The 16,129-nt window shown below is 36.4% G+C and overlaps 1 protein-coding gene across 2 annotated transcripts in view; it reads left to right on the top strand.

Moving 5' to 3' along the window:
• Positions 1–14,266, top strand: part of LOC128738325 (protein boule) — an 87,729-nt gene extending 73,463 nt beyond the window's left edge. For both annotated transcript variants that reach the window (XM_053833373.1, XM_053833374.1), the window contains exon 7: positions 630–14,266. In XM_053833373.1, coding sequence (XP_053689348.1) covers positions 630–649 — 20 coding nt within the window. In that variant the 3' untranslated portion in view covers positions 650–14,266. The remainder of the gene's footprint in view (positions 1–629) is intronic.
• Positions 14,267–16,129: the final 1,863 nt, after the last annotated feature.

The following is a 16,129-nucleotide window of genomic DNA, read 5'->3' on the forward strand; positions in this document are numbered from 1 at the left end:
TGGCTGGCGATCCGATCGATAGCATCAACAAACAGCGCGCGCAGAAGCAGATTATGAAGTCCTGCCAGTTATATAGATTGCAACTAGTTATCGTTTTATTCAATTAGCAACCTTGGCTTTAAAATTAGTAATTTCGCCCATGAATTATCATTGACTTATGTTCGGCGTTAGTGAAAGACGCAATATTTGCTATTGTTTACCAACTTTAGTTTCTTCTTAGTGCTGATATATGATCGAATAGAAAAAGAAGACATTCTATCCTTACTATTGATTGACCTAACGCTATTGATTCTATGTAATTATGTGTAGCAGCCTGATTTAGCTATTGTAACTTCCCACCATTAAGTGTCTGGACGGCTATCGCAGTTCGCAAGGCTTTTTTCAGTGACGCTCCAGACTAGTGTTGTTCGACTGGCTAAGAGTGGTGTTCGCCTATCAGTTTTGTTCCGTTATTTATTTTAGCACTTTGAAAAGTCGGTTAATCCAATTGAGGTAAATTTGACTAATATTCGTACCCGTAGTTTTTTGTTGCTAACAATGCCTAATCAGTTCGCACTCGTACCGCATTGCTGTTGAGTTGTTTTCATAATTTAACAATCTATTATTTTCACTTGTTTATTTTTTTGCAGACGGCAACGAATACTATTGAGCAATAAGTTTGATTTCTTTTGTTGACACGCGGACCACTTTCAGCCAATCGAGACAGTGTGGAGTATCAGAGTTCACGAGAAGTTAGCTATAAGAGAAAAAGATGCTTCTTGAAGGGGAGAAACCTGTCAAAATTCATTCAGTTTTTTTTCATAACCTAGACAAACAAATCTCTGTCCTCAAACAGTATCTTTTTCATCGTGCTTGACTGTTTAATAGAAAATAAGCATTGTCTAAATCGAAGTCAGAATTGATCATCAGAATTTGATTTACATATTCTTTTTTTTTTCTCTGTCTCTTTCCTGTTATTGTCGTTCTCTCTTACAGGAATCTACCCTTGTTAAAATAAAGAGAACAAACTAGACAAACAGAAACTTATTTATTATCATGAGTAATATTTATACAAGAAAAAAAAAACACATCTATATATAAATAAACTAACTAGATAAAAATCCATTAGCTTAAATGATGAACCTAATAATACAGAACAAAAATGCAATAAGTAGCAAAGCAAGAAGTCAGAGCAAAGAAAATATAATTAGTGATTCGGAACGCGAGACTTTCAGTGTGCAGCGCGCACACACAACCACTACACGACTGTACTGAGTGGGAGCTCTCAATGCGGGATGATCTGTTCGTTCGTTTTTTTTTCCTGTCATATTGTTTAGTAACAATCATTCGCCCGCATTGTATTGCATCTAGCTTCCCCCGGCACACTGAACGGCAAATCCGGAACCGGCACAATACAAGCAACGCTAAAAGAGGATTGTGGACGCACTGGCGCGCAGACAGGCAAGCAAACAAGCTCTCATCAGAGTCTACTAACATCGAATAATTTAGTGTATATTATTGCGTGATTTATATATAAATTCGAAATGGGAGACCTATACACAATCATCACCGCAATTAGAGATAGAATTAAAGCGAGCGAGCGACTCCGCACACGGCGCGGGGACACACGAAGAGAGAGAGAAATCCATGTAAAAAATGATGTTTTCAATTATGGTTCTGCCATGTTCTGTTCCTGTCCTGAATGATTTGCTGTGTTTTTTCTCCGATTCTGTACGGATGATGCGAATTACTAAAAATAACTGCTTCAGAGAAACTGACCTAACAATTAGAGAATGGGATAAGGTAAACTGTGGGACAAAAGAAGGAAAAAAATCAAGCGTTCCGATTTTCTAGCGAACGAAGAGTATTTAATTATTACACGACTGCTGTTTCATCGAATAACGACAGTTAAAAACAAACTCAGAAAAAGACAGATTCCACTCAGTGGGCAAAAAGACAACTTACGAGTCAGAGTGTTAAATCGTGAAAAAAACCGCACGGGAATGGTACGATTCCTTGGCGGAATGTTGAATCTTTTTTACTTTTTGAAGTGAAAATATTGTTGAACCATATTACTATTAACTTATTACTAGCGATTATCGTAACTGTAAAAAAAAAGAAGAAAAGAAGGAAGCAGGTGAACACTTGAGCTAGGCCAGCGAATGCGAAAGAGGTCCGAGTCAGATAGTAGATTAGTAGAGAGGGTAGAGCTAATGCAAACTAGCCGGTAGAAGAACGTACATTGGAGCAAGGAGTACGCGCATATTTGCATATTTATAATACTAAAACAAAGTAAAAAAATATATATACTTATACATAAAGGATATTATATATACAAGCCGGAAAACAGCATACACTGAAGAAGAACAGCATCACAAGCACATACCCAGTTACATGGTATAATTTGTTTGCGACCGACACTACACACCGACGTGCTGAAGAACACCTTATCGGACAGATAGTATTCAAGTAAACATTTTGGGGTTCGAGAGAAGAGAGTTCGCAGAAAGTAACACATCATCCAGTCTGGCATTTGTTGTTGCAAATCTATTACCTACCGATTGTACCGTAGATTGTGAACGTCGATACGTAAATTTCAGGCCCATATCTAGGTTTTATTTTGAAGTATTATAACTATATAAATATCATTAGAAACATTTTCTACTACTAAACAAAAAATATATAAAGCATTTTCTCTATTCATTCTTGGTTTTTCATAACGAAGACACAGGGTTTGCATCATACATTTGCTAGATTGGATAATGAATTGAACAATTCATTGTCGTGAAGAAAACAAGGATAACCAGAAAACTAGATAAAAGGACGATCGTTGATAGACGTTTCATACACATACACACACGTAACCACACGGAGTCGAACGATGGAATCGCGTATTTTTAGGCTAGTGATTGTTTTGTTGGAATGTAACGTACTTCGAATGCATTTAGCATTCAACCATATCGTAATTTTACGATCAAGAAATCGCACTATGTGTCTTTCTTGGTTGTCAGCGCGGTCGTAGTTTTTTTTTCGCGGGTTGCCTTCCGGGCGGTTGTAGTCAGTGTAGACATTTTCTTTTGGTCCTGCGTTTCACAGATGGAAATAGTGCAGTAAGGTTAGCATTCGATTGCTCTTCGAGCTTTGGTTGGAATGAAAACAAAAAAAAATTGATGATGCTTAACTGTATGGATTCACTCTCTAGAAAATTCGACTGAGTTCCAAGCTTTTTTAAATGTCGCCTGATGCCACACACCATGAGCTAATTGTTACATCGGTTTTAGTAGGAGGATGAAAACAGCGAGTGAAAACGGGTCTGGTCGAAATGTATTTTTTTGAAAGCAATTTTGACCATGTTACATATTCCACATATTGCAAGGAAAAAATCACTAATGCATAGTATTTCGCAGTAGAGTAGCATCGCAGTCGGACATAGAAAATTGTAGCTTAAAATGCCCGTCAGACGAAGTTCCTTTCATTTGCCATCAATCTTTTTTTTTATATAACTTGGGCTTGTATTCGAAAGAGTTTTTTTTTGTTTTCTTATTAATTGTTGAATACATCTTGTGCAGTCGATAACAGCAGCAGCCTCAGCTGACGTGAAAATCAGCTCCAGCCATAGTCAGCGAAAGCATAGATTTAAATATAGCATATAGCAAAACAACTTGTTGGGCCGAATATTGAAGATACAAAACATCATTGTTAAATATGAATTAGTCCATCTCAACCATTGCAAAATTGTTTGTTTGTTTTTTCTTCTTTTTTATTAATATTTATTGTTGCTAGCGATATCGCTTTGTTATTCAATGCTAGTTTCCAAAGGTTTTTGGCGCCATTTTGTGTATAAGTGAGAGCAATGATACTTTTTTTTGAGGGTACAGTCTCACCTGTATTTTCGGTTTGTTTGGCAAAAACAATGCACACACGACAAGACATACACAATAAACATACATACGTAGGTATACACATTCGGTAATTTTTTATACAACAAATCGGTTGCTCAATTTACTCCTCGGTTTTTTTAACGCCATGCAAACGAAATAAATCTAAAATCATTCAACACGAAAACAGGTGAATACCGAGATATTACCACTGTCTCTCTAGAAAAGGGCAGCTGTATAAAGTACTTGAAAATAAAACATTAGCACTAAGTAAACACGGAGGTATGCATCCTCCTTAGGATTGTAAGAGCAATCAAGAAAAACACGATCAAATAAAACAATAATAATTTATGTAGCCCACTATACCAGTAATACACCTACACATACACGTACATAAATTCAAACGTATACATAAGTACTTTCTAGCAGGAATGATGATAACAAAAAAAGTGTTGGGTAAAGAAGCGGTGATCAATAGACATTGTCGAAACTCACAGAGTGAAATTGCAAAGGCACAGAACGTAAACAAAAAGTTCATCATAATGATCACACTTACTCTAGACAGGCAGATATATTGTGTCACTCATACAACAAAACAAACAAAGCAATAGAAAAAAAAATCTTGTCGCACTTAACCTAGGACAGACAACACATTGGAGAATTCACTTTGTTCACAACACATAGACGAGAGCACAACACCCCACTCACAGAAAGCAGACAAAAACAACAACAACAACAACAACAACACATTTTAAATCGAAGGTTTCAAGCCGTGCGCGCAGAAGCATAGCAGTTGCAAACAAACAAAAAACGAAATGTTTTGATATGGAATTTATTGTTATTGTTATCGATACCAAAACCCCAAAAAACGGATTATCCCATGCCCCCCTCTGCTTCCAAATAACCAAACCCTCAAAGGAGACAAACATCAGGACAAATATGCGAGACTACTACTACCACGAAAGCAGCACGGCAATGATCTCTGCTGCTGCTCCTCGGAACACTTAATCGGTTGATTAGTACAACCACAAGGATCCTTTTGCATCGAACAATGTGAACCGCGGTTACTGTGTGGAATCCTCCAAACCCTAACGGGATTTGCACGGAACATTTTGGATGGATGCAATTGAGTTGTTGTTCGAACGAAAGTATGTGTAGCTGCTGCTTTCCTCCTTGTTGTGATGCTAACGAAGAAATTTGCCAAATTTTATTCTGTCACATTATGATGAATTTCATTACACTCTGTCTGCATCTGCTGACAAAGATGGAGAGATGCGTAAAAATAGAAACAAACAAACAAACGAACAAAAAAAACAAGAACAATATTTGACTCTAGTAGGCGCGCAATATAGGAACGTTTTTTCTGACGCTGGTACATATTGCATATTGACATACACGTAACTAGGTGATTCAAGGGAACTAAGGTACAACTTCAATTGTGGTGTTTTTTTTTTAATTTGATTGGCAGTGCAATCTACTTACTGCTTACTTGTTTAATTGTTAAATTTTGGGTCTTATCACACACTTATGACAGCTTTTATGGCCAAAATTGACCATAAAACCATCATACCAGTGTAATAAAACTCAAATTGTTACTTGGATTATAATGGGGACGTCAGTTATATATATTTTAAACATACTGTACGTTATACATTTTACACGATATGCATAAATTATTAGATTACGTAAGGCAGTCCTCTAATCTGTTGGATTATGCTTCGATTTTCTAGCTTCTTAGCTTGAAATTCGGCGGCTATTTTTTAAAACCGCACTTCTCTTTTAAATTCGTAACCCTGTAGAACCCTATTGGGTATACTCACAACCAAGTGTTTTGAAATGCCCATTCCAAAATGTTCCCATACTTACATACTTTACTTTGTAGGTGACAATCCACCTGTTGAATCAGTGCCGAATTTCGGAGCCGTCTCCACGTTTCTCAGTCTTGGACTGCTTCTCTCCAATTGCCCCTAGCAGCCGCTGTTCTAGCATCCTCGTTAACAGGGTTCATCTAACGGGTACAATGTCTGTCTTAAAGTCGTCAGTCGAGTTCTCTGCTGAATATTGTTTTCGCTGGTCTCTCATCCGGCATCCTTGCTGCGTGGCCAGTCCACTGTAACTTGCCGTGTTTTAGTCGGTTCACAAATATCCAAATCTTTGTATACTTGGCATGTTTCGTGATTCATGTGCCTGTGCCACACTCCTTATGCAGCCATGAATTGATCGCAGGATCTTACGCTCAAAAACACCAAGAGATCGTTGGTCGCTCTCTTTTAACGTCCACACATGGTGGCCATAGAGTACCACCGAAAGAATTAGCATCTTGTGGGGTAGCACGAACCAGCCTAATCAGTTTTGTTTGTAAACCATGTTTAAGCATAATCCGTCATAGCTCATTTCGTTTAATTGAATTGTATGCCGCTTTGAAATCTTTAAACAAATGATGAGCCTGCAAATTGAATTCCCAGAATTTATCGAGGATTTGTCGCAAGGTGAACATTTGGTCCATCGTGAAACGTCCCTGTCGAAAACTGCCTTCGTTTCTTGCAACGGCCTCAGTCTATGAAATAGAACGCGGGAGAGAATTTTGTATGCAGAATTTAGGAGAGCAATGCCTCGATAATTGTTACACACAAGTCAATGCTCCTTTTTGTAAATAGGGCATGTGAAACCTTTCAACCAGTCCGTAGGTAGTTCCTCCTTAGTGCATACCTTTAGTATTATTAGCTAACGGATTGTTCAAACACATCCAAAATATTCCCATGGCTCCGACGTTGCCACTATCAGCTCATCAATGCTGTTACGTTTCTTCTTGTTGGCGTATTGCCATCGTACAATGATTCTACAGATGATCTGCTGGCCGGCTACCATAAATGTTCAATTTTACAGGTGCTAAGCCAAAGTTTTGTAGCCAAACTGGAGTAAATACTAGTGAGTGCTACCTGTAAGATGTAAGTGCCGGATTAAGCTTTTCAGATGCACAAAACCGCAGCCAACCCATTAATCCCCTCTCGAAATTGCGAAGTACTCCGAAATACTCTGGATCTTTTTAGTAGATATCGACAATAGCCCGTGAATACACCGGGGACACCCAAATCGAATTTTTTTCTATTAGAAAAAATAATCTAAAGTAGCAGCATTTCCCAATGGGGCTCACGAATCCCAAATGGGGACTGGGGTCCGCCAAAAATTCAGCTCGTTGCAAAATAGTATACGGAATTCTGTCACGAAGTTTGCGAAACAAAAATAAGTCGATTGCGACTTGCCGAGCCTTCCGTTTACTCCTGCTATCAGATTCTATACAGCCATCATTTTGTTTGCCACAGAGCGCCGTTTTGCCGTAAACTGGTTCTTGCCAGTTTGCCGTTAACAGTTTTTTTAGGTCTTCTTCAGGTTCCGCTTGACGATGACTCAATGTCGATAGGCGGTGCTTTGGTGAGTTAGGAGGGCCCTATACCTGCACGTTGTTGGCGGCATACCGTTCATTGGCTTTGTTCCGAAATGGCAGGGTGCCAAATCCGACCAAAACAGCACGGATGAATCGTTTTATATCAGAGAAGGCAGCAGACGTATTTCTAAACATTCGTTTTCGTGTATTTCTCGGATGCACGTAAATGCACGGTGGTAGAAGACATTTCCAGATTCTTGGGCTTCCGTTTGAAAGTACTGAGCACTCTTCTTGATGGCGTTGCGGCTTCCAGTTTTCGGTTTCCTCCCGATTCAGGCTTCCTGGGCTGTAGACAAACGTTCCCCAAACAGTTTTATTATGTCGATAACAATTGCTTTTGACACTTTTAACATTTTCGCGAACTCAACGTGCGAGTAGTTCTGATTTTCGCAATACGTGAGCAAACATTTGATTCGCGGCTTCTCTTGCCGTGTTTGTTAGTAGTTTTCTATGTCTATCGTTCATCATGTTCAAAGTCATTGTGCTAACCGCCCAGTTTGTCTTACGTGCTTACGCTTTTATCTGACGGAACATACTCATCAAGTTGAAATAACGTTATTTCATCTATTTTTTAATCAATAATTATTTATAATTATAGTAATACTTATGTGATCAATTAAACAAATTCTGTTACAACACGAATCCTTTTGACATTATTTGATTACCAATTAATTCATTTAATTCATTCAAAAAAATTGAGTTTTATAATTGGATAGATCAGGTCCACCGCTTTTGCCACACCTTTAGACAATTGACTTAGTATCTTACGTTCCCTGATGAAACTGGAGAAAAAGTTGTTGATTATTTCCTTTACACTTCAACTCTTCCATTGCGCTTTGAAGTTTGAATCGAAACCGAAAATAAATAGTGACATCTTGACATGCAGAACTCATCAGACTAGTTGATAAGATAAAAAACGTAGATTCTAGTGTAACAACCATCAGCAACAAGCAACAGTCCTCTATATATGAAACTAAACAGATACACATATTATATTACGACATTTCTAGCAGATAATAATATTTGAAATTATAACGATAAGATAAGTGCAGACAAAAGAAATCAAAATGCATATTTATATCCCTCTAAAAGCTAAAATAATGCAAGACAGCTAGATCTCAGACGAAAAAAAATGAAAATGAAAAGTCATACAAGAACGCCACTAGCGATTGATTGAAAGCAAATTGTGAATACAAATAATGAACGCGAAAAGATTCGTTAAATTTTTAAGATCCAATCGTTTGCTAAGCATAGAACTGAGATTCCATACTTGTGTGCTGTCATCCATAGACGAAGAAATGGTCGATGAAATGTAAAGGATGGGTAATACTAGTACCTTTTGATTTAAAACGACGAAAAAAAACTTCTACTACTCAAGCAAACCAAAATCGAAGCAGTGATTCTAATATGTAACATGTAATAAAGAAAATACCAGTCACTTCAATTTTAGCTCTAAACTCGAGTAAACAAAAGAAAAAAAACTATAACAATTGAAAGTGAGACATTTCGCAAGCCGTCAGAAACTATCCCTCTCTTCTCTCTCTACGTATATCTATCCAGATGCAGATACCGTATCACACACAGACACCTACACACAAACATACATAGAAGTACATAAACCCACTAATATTAGAACAGATGGAAAATAAAAACTCTTTTTAGTGATAATCTCTATATCTCTACGTGTAAGAAGTCAGCAACAAGTCGACAAGAAAAGGCGATCATTGTGACGGTGGCAAACTCTTTTAACAAAAAAAAGCATAGAATAAATATGAAGAAAATATAAGTATAAAACCTTAGCATTAGCAAAAAAAAGAAATATTATCTCTATTGAGATTCAAATATATGTATTTAACAGAGAAGCAAATGCAGCCGTGTAAGCAGAATCGTAGAATGTGAAGTCGGTGACGAAATGAGAATGTAATTTATTTATGCATTACAAGTAAGCAATAAAGTATATAGACAGAGTAAGAAAAAACCGGCGTAAGGATGCGCGCAGAAACGTAGCAGCAGCAGCAGAAAAAAACGAAGATAAAAAAACATTAACATAAAATAAATGATCATTATATACACTATACAACATCACACTATTGACATTTATCCCCATTACTTGGAACGAAGAAAAAAAAAAACAGCGGAGCGCAAGAGATTCACTGCAAAATATATATATAAAAAAATAATAAAGGTAGTAATAATATTTTTACCGAAATAACGAGAATGCAATTCCAGGTTGCACTATAAGCCGCAAAAGCAGAAAACCATGTGAGACGGTGGGGCTAGAAAACAAGAAAGATGATCCGAGCATAAATCTATTAGTAGAATGGATATTAATTTATACATAGGAAATTATAAAGAAGAAAAACAAAGGAAAATATATACACCCATTTTCATGTCTAAAAAAAAAAGATGCAAAGAAAAAAATATAATCTACTAAAAAAACAAGTCGGTGATATTTTTAGAATATATTAAACGAGTAAGGAAATTATACATTTACATTATATTGATCAGAAAAAGAAGTTTGGGTTTTTTTTCATCTACTGACAGACCGCGAGCATAGCGAAACACACAAATACATACACATAGTAAAACACACACACGTAGGTTTGGAATTGCGGCGAGAGCGGAAAACAAACAAGAATACAAGAAGAAGAAGAAGAAGAAGTCATTATTAGAGAGATTGCGCGTGCGTAGCTAGAGCTAGAGCCGACGAAGAAGAAACACCCCGGATGATGAGGCGTTGTTGCGAGATAGGTTGACGAGGGTGGCACGTGCTGTTTCACTTGTGGCGGACTTTTTTTCTTTCGTTTATTTGGACATAGAATCGCTGAACAGATCAGAGGCAAGAGGAGGGGAGGGGTACCACATTCCAGGGGCACCAGAAACCGCGACCCATCCACCCGGATCACGATGATGATGATGATGATGATATCAGATGTCTTCCAAAAATTACAAGAAAAATCCTTAGAGTTGTTTTGTTGTTATTGTTATTTGTTGTTGAACGGACCGTTGCGGTTCAGATTTTACGTTGTTGTAGCGTAGAGGTTTTTTCGGCATCACAGCGAATTTGATTAATTTGGCGGCGCACCACCGGTGTGGAGGGTTCGGGGTCAATCGTGAACCCTATAGGGTTTTCATGAATGCGACGGTTTTGGTGTGCAGTTCCGGATGTGGTACGTGCGTTTAAAAATTGTACTATTAGGGAGGGAAGAGTCGGTGGATCGGCAATCGATTCTTCCGAAATGTTATACGAATTTTACTGGCGAGAATCGGGCCAGTTACAGAAATTCAGCTCTGGGTTGTTTTTCTTTTATTCAGCTTGACTAGTAGAACGAAAAATGTTGCACGAACTTTTTCAAGATAAACTGTTGTCAGTTGGATAGTTTTTCTAAACGTATTTTAGGATTCATTCCAGTACTTTAAAGACTTCAGCTAAGATTAGAATAAAAACTGATGTAAAAAGTGTTTTGAATATCTAAACTAACTCAACTGCTTGATTGCGTTCAGATGCTCAATTTGTTTGCTGCTTATTAATGGAATCTTGACATTTACGGCACTTGTTTGCGATGGGAAACATTTCTTGGTAACAAGTTAGGTTTTATTACACCCTTATAATGGTTCTACGGATCAATATTGATCAAAAAACTGCGGTAAGAGTACAATGAAACCAAAATTGCTTGGAATCTGACATGTTGTAACATGTTTATAAAGTAAACAAAATACGATAAACTCGAGTTTTGGCAAAAGTTTTGAATTGATGTTCCTATACCCAAGAAACTCTAGGTACGTGTAAGGACTTTTTAAAATGTGCCTCGCATGACTTTTTCAAAAATGAATAAGGCGCTTACTCATCGTAAAAATAAAGCCCAGAGGGCTGTGCCAGACAAATTTTCTGCTTGAGCAGGTTAAAGCACTAAAGATTTCGTCAAAAAATTACCAACATCGAACAACATTGACGTTGTCGAAATAATGGTTTCGTTTGATGTATTGGCCTACTATTCCAATAAACGAAGCCTTGTCACATCTCGAAGATTGGCTGCCCATAATAGCGGTATCACTTGGAAAGCTTAGTTTAAGGAAATTATTACGCCTTTGTATGAGTGAAAAGAAGTTAATTTCCTCTACGTGGTAACTTGCAGGCCGAAGGAGCACCCATGGGTAACCCTCTTTCGTCGTTTTTATGTGAGCTTTTATGTTTATAGCCAAATCTCTTGTCAGTTCGCCGGTGGAGATGTGTGAACTAGGAAGTTTTAAAATAGCAAAATTTCGTTCTAAGGAAGTCTAGTAACAAATGCTTTGGTATTAAGTAATTCGCAGTCTTAGTTCGTTGCTTTCTCATCGCCAATGTTAGGATGCCTACTGCAATTTGCAGTGCTTCTGCCTGTTCTGTAAACAGTGATGTAAAAATTTGTACAAGAGAGTGCGATTTTAGCAGCACTGGTTCGCACTTGAAGTTGCATTGCGATGCTGGCAGGAATCAAACCTAAAGTAACTAAAGGAACATCAGTTTTTAACAAAGCCACTTCTATTCTGAGTGCAGCGTAGAGTATAATTTACCTTGCCAAATTTAAACTCTAGTGATAGTCGAAGAGTTCTTAAGTTTACTAAAAGCCGTCACAAGTGAATCAATGAAAAATGCCACTCTATTAAGATATTAGTTTAATTTTAATATTTTCAAACCAATCTGATCCAAATCATGGAAGAAGTAAGCTGTTGTATTAGAGGAATGTTGCGGGATCATTATTTTATCTCCAAACAATTTATACATTTTAAATTTTTATTAGGCATTTCCTACCATTTTTGAAAGTTTTCTATTAAATTGTTGATTGATTACGATTCGATTGTCATATTTACAAAAAACATACTATCGCATCGCTTTCCCCCCTAACATCGGTCAGTTAAAGTTGTTGACTTCATTCATTTGTCCCAAAACTGTATCATGTTGATTGTCCCGCCCCCTTGGTAAGGATCCCGTGCAAAACATACCTCTCTTATGAAGGCAGACAATAATTAAAATCGAAAACCAAAATTTAAATGTGAAGATGATGAAAACAAAAAAAACCACGAAGACATGATTTTAGATGAGCATTTTTTCGGTGAATATCTTAGGCGCGAGTGCTACTGAAGAAGAAACTTAAATATAATACGTCGCCCATGTTTTCGAAGAAACAGAAAAAAAACATTCAAATTCGCTGGCGATAAATTTGTTTGTTTGAAAATGACGCAAAACTGTTATTTAAACTTATTATTTCCGAATAATGAAACACACTAGGAAAAAAAACAAACGGTAAAACTACATTGTATTTGTACATCGGAAATTCAAGACTTCTCTCTCTGTCTTTTTCTCTCAGTAGCAAAGAAGTAATCGGACTTAGTAGATTCTCTTGCCAAAATATAAGCTATACGTAGACGGTACTTATTGGGAAGAAGGAATTTAGAGGATTCTGTAGGGGGCACCGCAAGCGAAGCGTGGGTGCGCTACACGTTAGAAAATTTTAACTGAGATTAGCAAAAAAGTGATAGCTACACGCTTCAGTCGCGACTACGTTGATGATCTAGTAAATCTCCGATGGGCTAAGTGAGGTTATGGTTACGCTGGCTCATCGTGCTTGTCTAAGTTATTTATTTATTTCAATCTATTTATATCCCTTATATAGACTAATTAAGTTAACAAATGCCACGAGACCCTAAGTTTCCTGTAATTAGAACTATAATTTTTGCATTGAATAAACAAACAACTGAACTGCCAAATTACGAAGCTAAATCGGATGCATTATGTGACAACCATTGGATTAATCAAACTATTGTTTGTCTTCAACCCAAACCCAAGCAAACAGCTCTTTCCTGTAGATTGTTATAAAAACCATGCATTGATCTCCTCTCGATATTCGTTGTTTCAATTAGACCGTTTTGATAATTTAGCACAACGCATGTTTGACAAACTGAACTAAAATGAGAACAATAACGACAAACCCAGACAAAAGAAACGAAGTTATTTTAATCCCAAAAGCAATAACAGCAGTGAAACTCTTTGAAAGCATAAAATTTGAACAAACCTGATTTTCTCCATCGAAGTAAACTGAAAAAATACTTACATTTGCTAGTAATAAAGTATGAAAAAAAACTTGTTATATTTACTATTTAAAAAAAACTGATACCTTAATACTGTAGAGAACACTTAACAGCAGAAAGGGCACTCTAGCGTCCGATCGTGCGTCGTACGCGAAGGACGAAATTTTACGACTAAAATACTAGCTAAGAGTATGTGTAAAATGAAGCAAAACATCTTTAAGCAGAATAAAAATGAGTACATATGGTTGTGTCAAAAAGAAAAAAAATATACATGATGAAGCATGCGATTAAAAAAAACACATGAAATAATACACATTAAAATACAACTAAAATATACTACACATATGAGTAAGTAAAATCAATAAACTAAACTATATAGCAAGAAAGAACCGAATAAACATAAAAAAATGGAAGATAAATACAAAAAAAAAACAAATTAGATTATTTATACACTTGCGGAGGATAAATTTTATTGTGTCTCTGAAATTGTGTCTATCGATTGGCTTAACCAATCTCTGCATACTAGTTTTTTTTTTTTGATTGTTTTTCTCAGTCAATCCCCCAATCTATTTTATCCTTTAGAAAGATACCGGAATCGAGCCATCTATCTGGTCAGTAATAGAAGCGCCACTAGGGCCCCGAATGTTCCAGCCATTTTCAGGCGATCAGGCGTCTAGTTTTGCATTGCACTCTGTCTGTGTGTGACATCGAATCGTTTTGCGTTCAGGTTTTTTCGCCAGCCTTCTGTGATCCATGATCGGGTGGTAAAAACGGTACGGTACGGTACGAACGACTCTCATTCCGGTATCCGGATTTTGCAGGTTTTGCTGCGTTGATTTTTTCGATTTTCGATTGACTCTTTCGTTTCCATTGTTAAGGTTCATTTTCTTTTAGGTTGGCTAATGATACTTGAACAATTTCCACTAAAATCTTTTATATATTGATAAGCTATAAATTTTATATATGAAAACATAATGTGATAGAATTAAATTATATATACTATTGTACTATAAAAACAAATCTAAAACTGGTATATATACACAAAAAAATATATTAAGTCGAGAATGAAGCAAATATAGTAACAAAAAAAAATATATCCGAAGCGGTGGAATATTTTACTTCAAAGAAATCTTTATACCCCTATATAAAATATTACTAGCAAAGATAAACAGAAGGTACGATTCTTCAGTGTAGTGTATCGCAGAATGAGAAATGCAAACAAAACAAGAAAAAAAACAAATCCAGCGTTAAAACTATATGTAGTGAATGATGATAACGTTGGAGTGGTAAAAGAATACAATAACAAATCCTGTCTAACAAATCAACAGCAATTTTTCGTCACTCTAATCGCATATTTTCCTACCCCTAGGCGGTGAATAATTGACTACAAAATGCTTTTTATTTCGTCCATTCTGTGCTAAAAGCGAACCTTTTCCCCTATTCTTACGCTTCAATTTTCAGTTTTAACTAGCCCTTTGAATCAATTAACGAAAATCTGTCAATTCTTCTATTTAAAAACTAAACAATTGAGTCAATCAACTAGAACATTGAATTGAGTGTCAATAAGCCTAAATGTAATGTTTTGAAAAGCATTGAAAAGCAAACCATTATACTAAGTAGAAGTATGAATCCAATCTAAAAGCAATTACTTACAATATCAATTAATCAAAAGAAGTCAAATAACACACTGATCTGAGGAATCAATAAACTTTGGAACTTCAGAGCAATTAATCCATTTCAATTATCTTTATCACACCGAAGCCACTCGACTGGTAACTCGAGGGGCGCAGCAAAACAACCACTCGCTAAAAGCTATCTTAGTTGCTAAAATAATCCACTGATAAAACTACCGAAGTCGAGGTTTAATCCCTTACTTTAACGAAAATAAAATAAATTACAAGAAAAGAACTCACACATATACAGAGCGGTCTAACAAATCTCGTTAGCTCTTCTTTCAAGTTTGACAAATTTTAGACAAAGGGACAAAGGAATAATTAATTAAATTAACAATGGCACAGCCTTTTGCAATACTTATGACTACAGAAGAACAACATACAATGGTACGGATTACAAAAAAAAAATAGTTCTACTACTACAAGCATGAACAACGCCTAGTGCTACAAACACTGGTGGTCTCTTTTAGCTACTTTTAACGGAAATTAAAAAGAAAAACACAGCGTAGACAGTGAAAAAAAACTCTTACATATACATACTTACTAAACACAAACAAACGAAGAAAATAATCAAAAGCAAATGCAGCATCTTATTTATCTAACCTGCGAATGCGCAAAGCAAATAATAAAAGAATCACTTTTAGCCAACAAGAAGCAAAAGTCTGTTCCAGCAGACAGGGATATATGATCATTAGTGAAAGAGAAAATAATCAGCAAAACCTAAGTAGGACACTACTCTGATCATTGATTAACCTTTACGCTAACGAACAAACGGAAAGTGAACCTAGTTCTCTGTTGAATCAAACGTAGACGATCGACAACGATTGTTGTTTCTTTTTGCTTAATTTTGTTGAATTTCAAACGGTTTTCATCGCGATCAGCTCTTAAATGCATCGCGTGAAAGCATCTCTTTGTTTAATTTGTATTTATTATTTATTTTTAGACTCATTACCTCATAATCCTAAAGTAAACGAATAGAGTAACAGCCAAACAGTCACCGAAACCGACAATGTCGTTAAGTTTGTGAAACAAAAGTCGTGAAAATCCCACATACACATACACACTCACACTTCTCAGTAAACAAA

This window comes from Sabethes cyaneus, chromosome 2 (assembly GCF_943734655.1).
Source record: "Sabethes cyaneus chromosome 2, idSabCyanKW18_F2, whole genome shotgun sequence".
Taxonomy (NCBI): Eukaryota; Metazoa; Arthropoda; class Insecta; order Diptera; family Culicidae; genus Sabethes; species Sabethes cyaneus.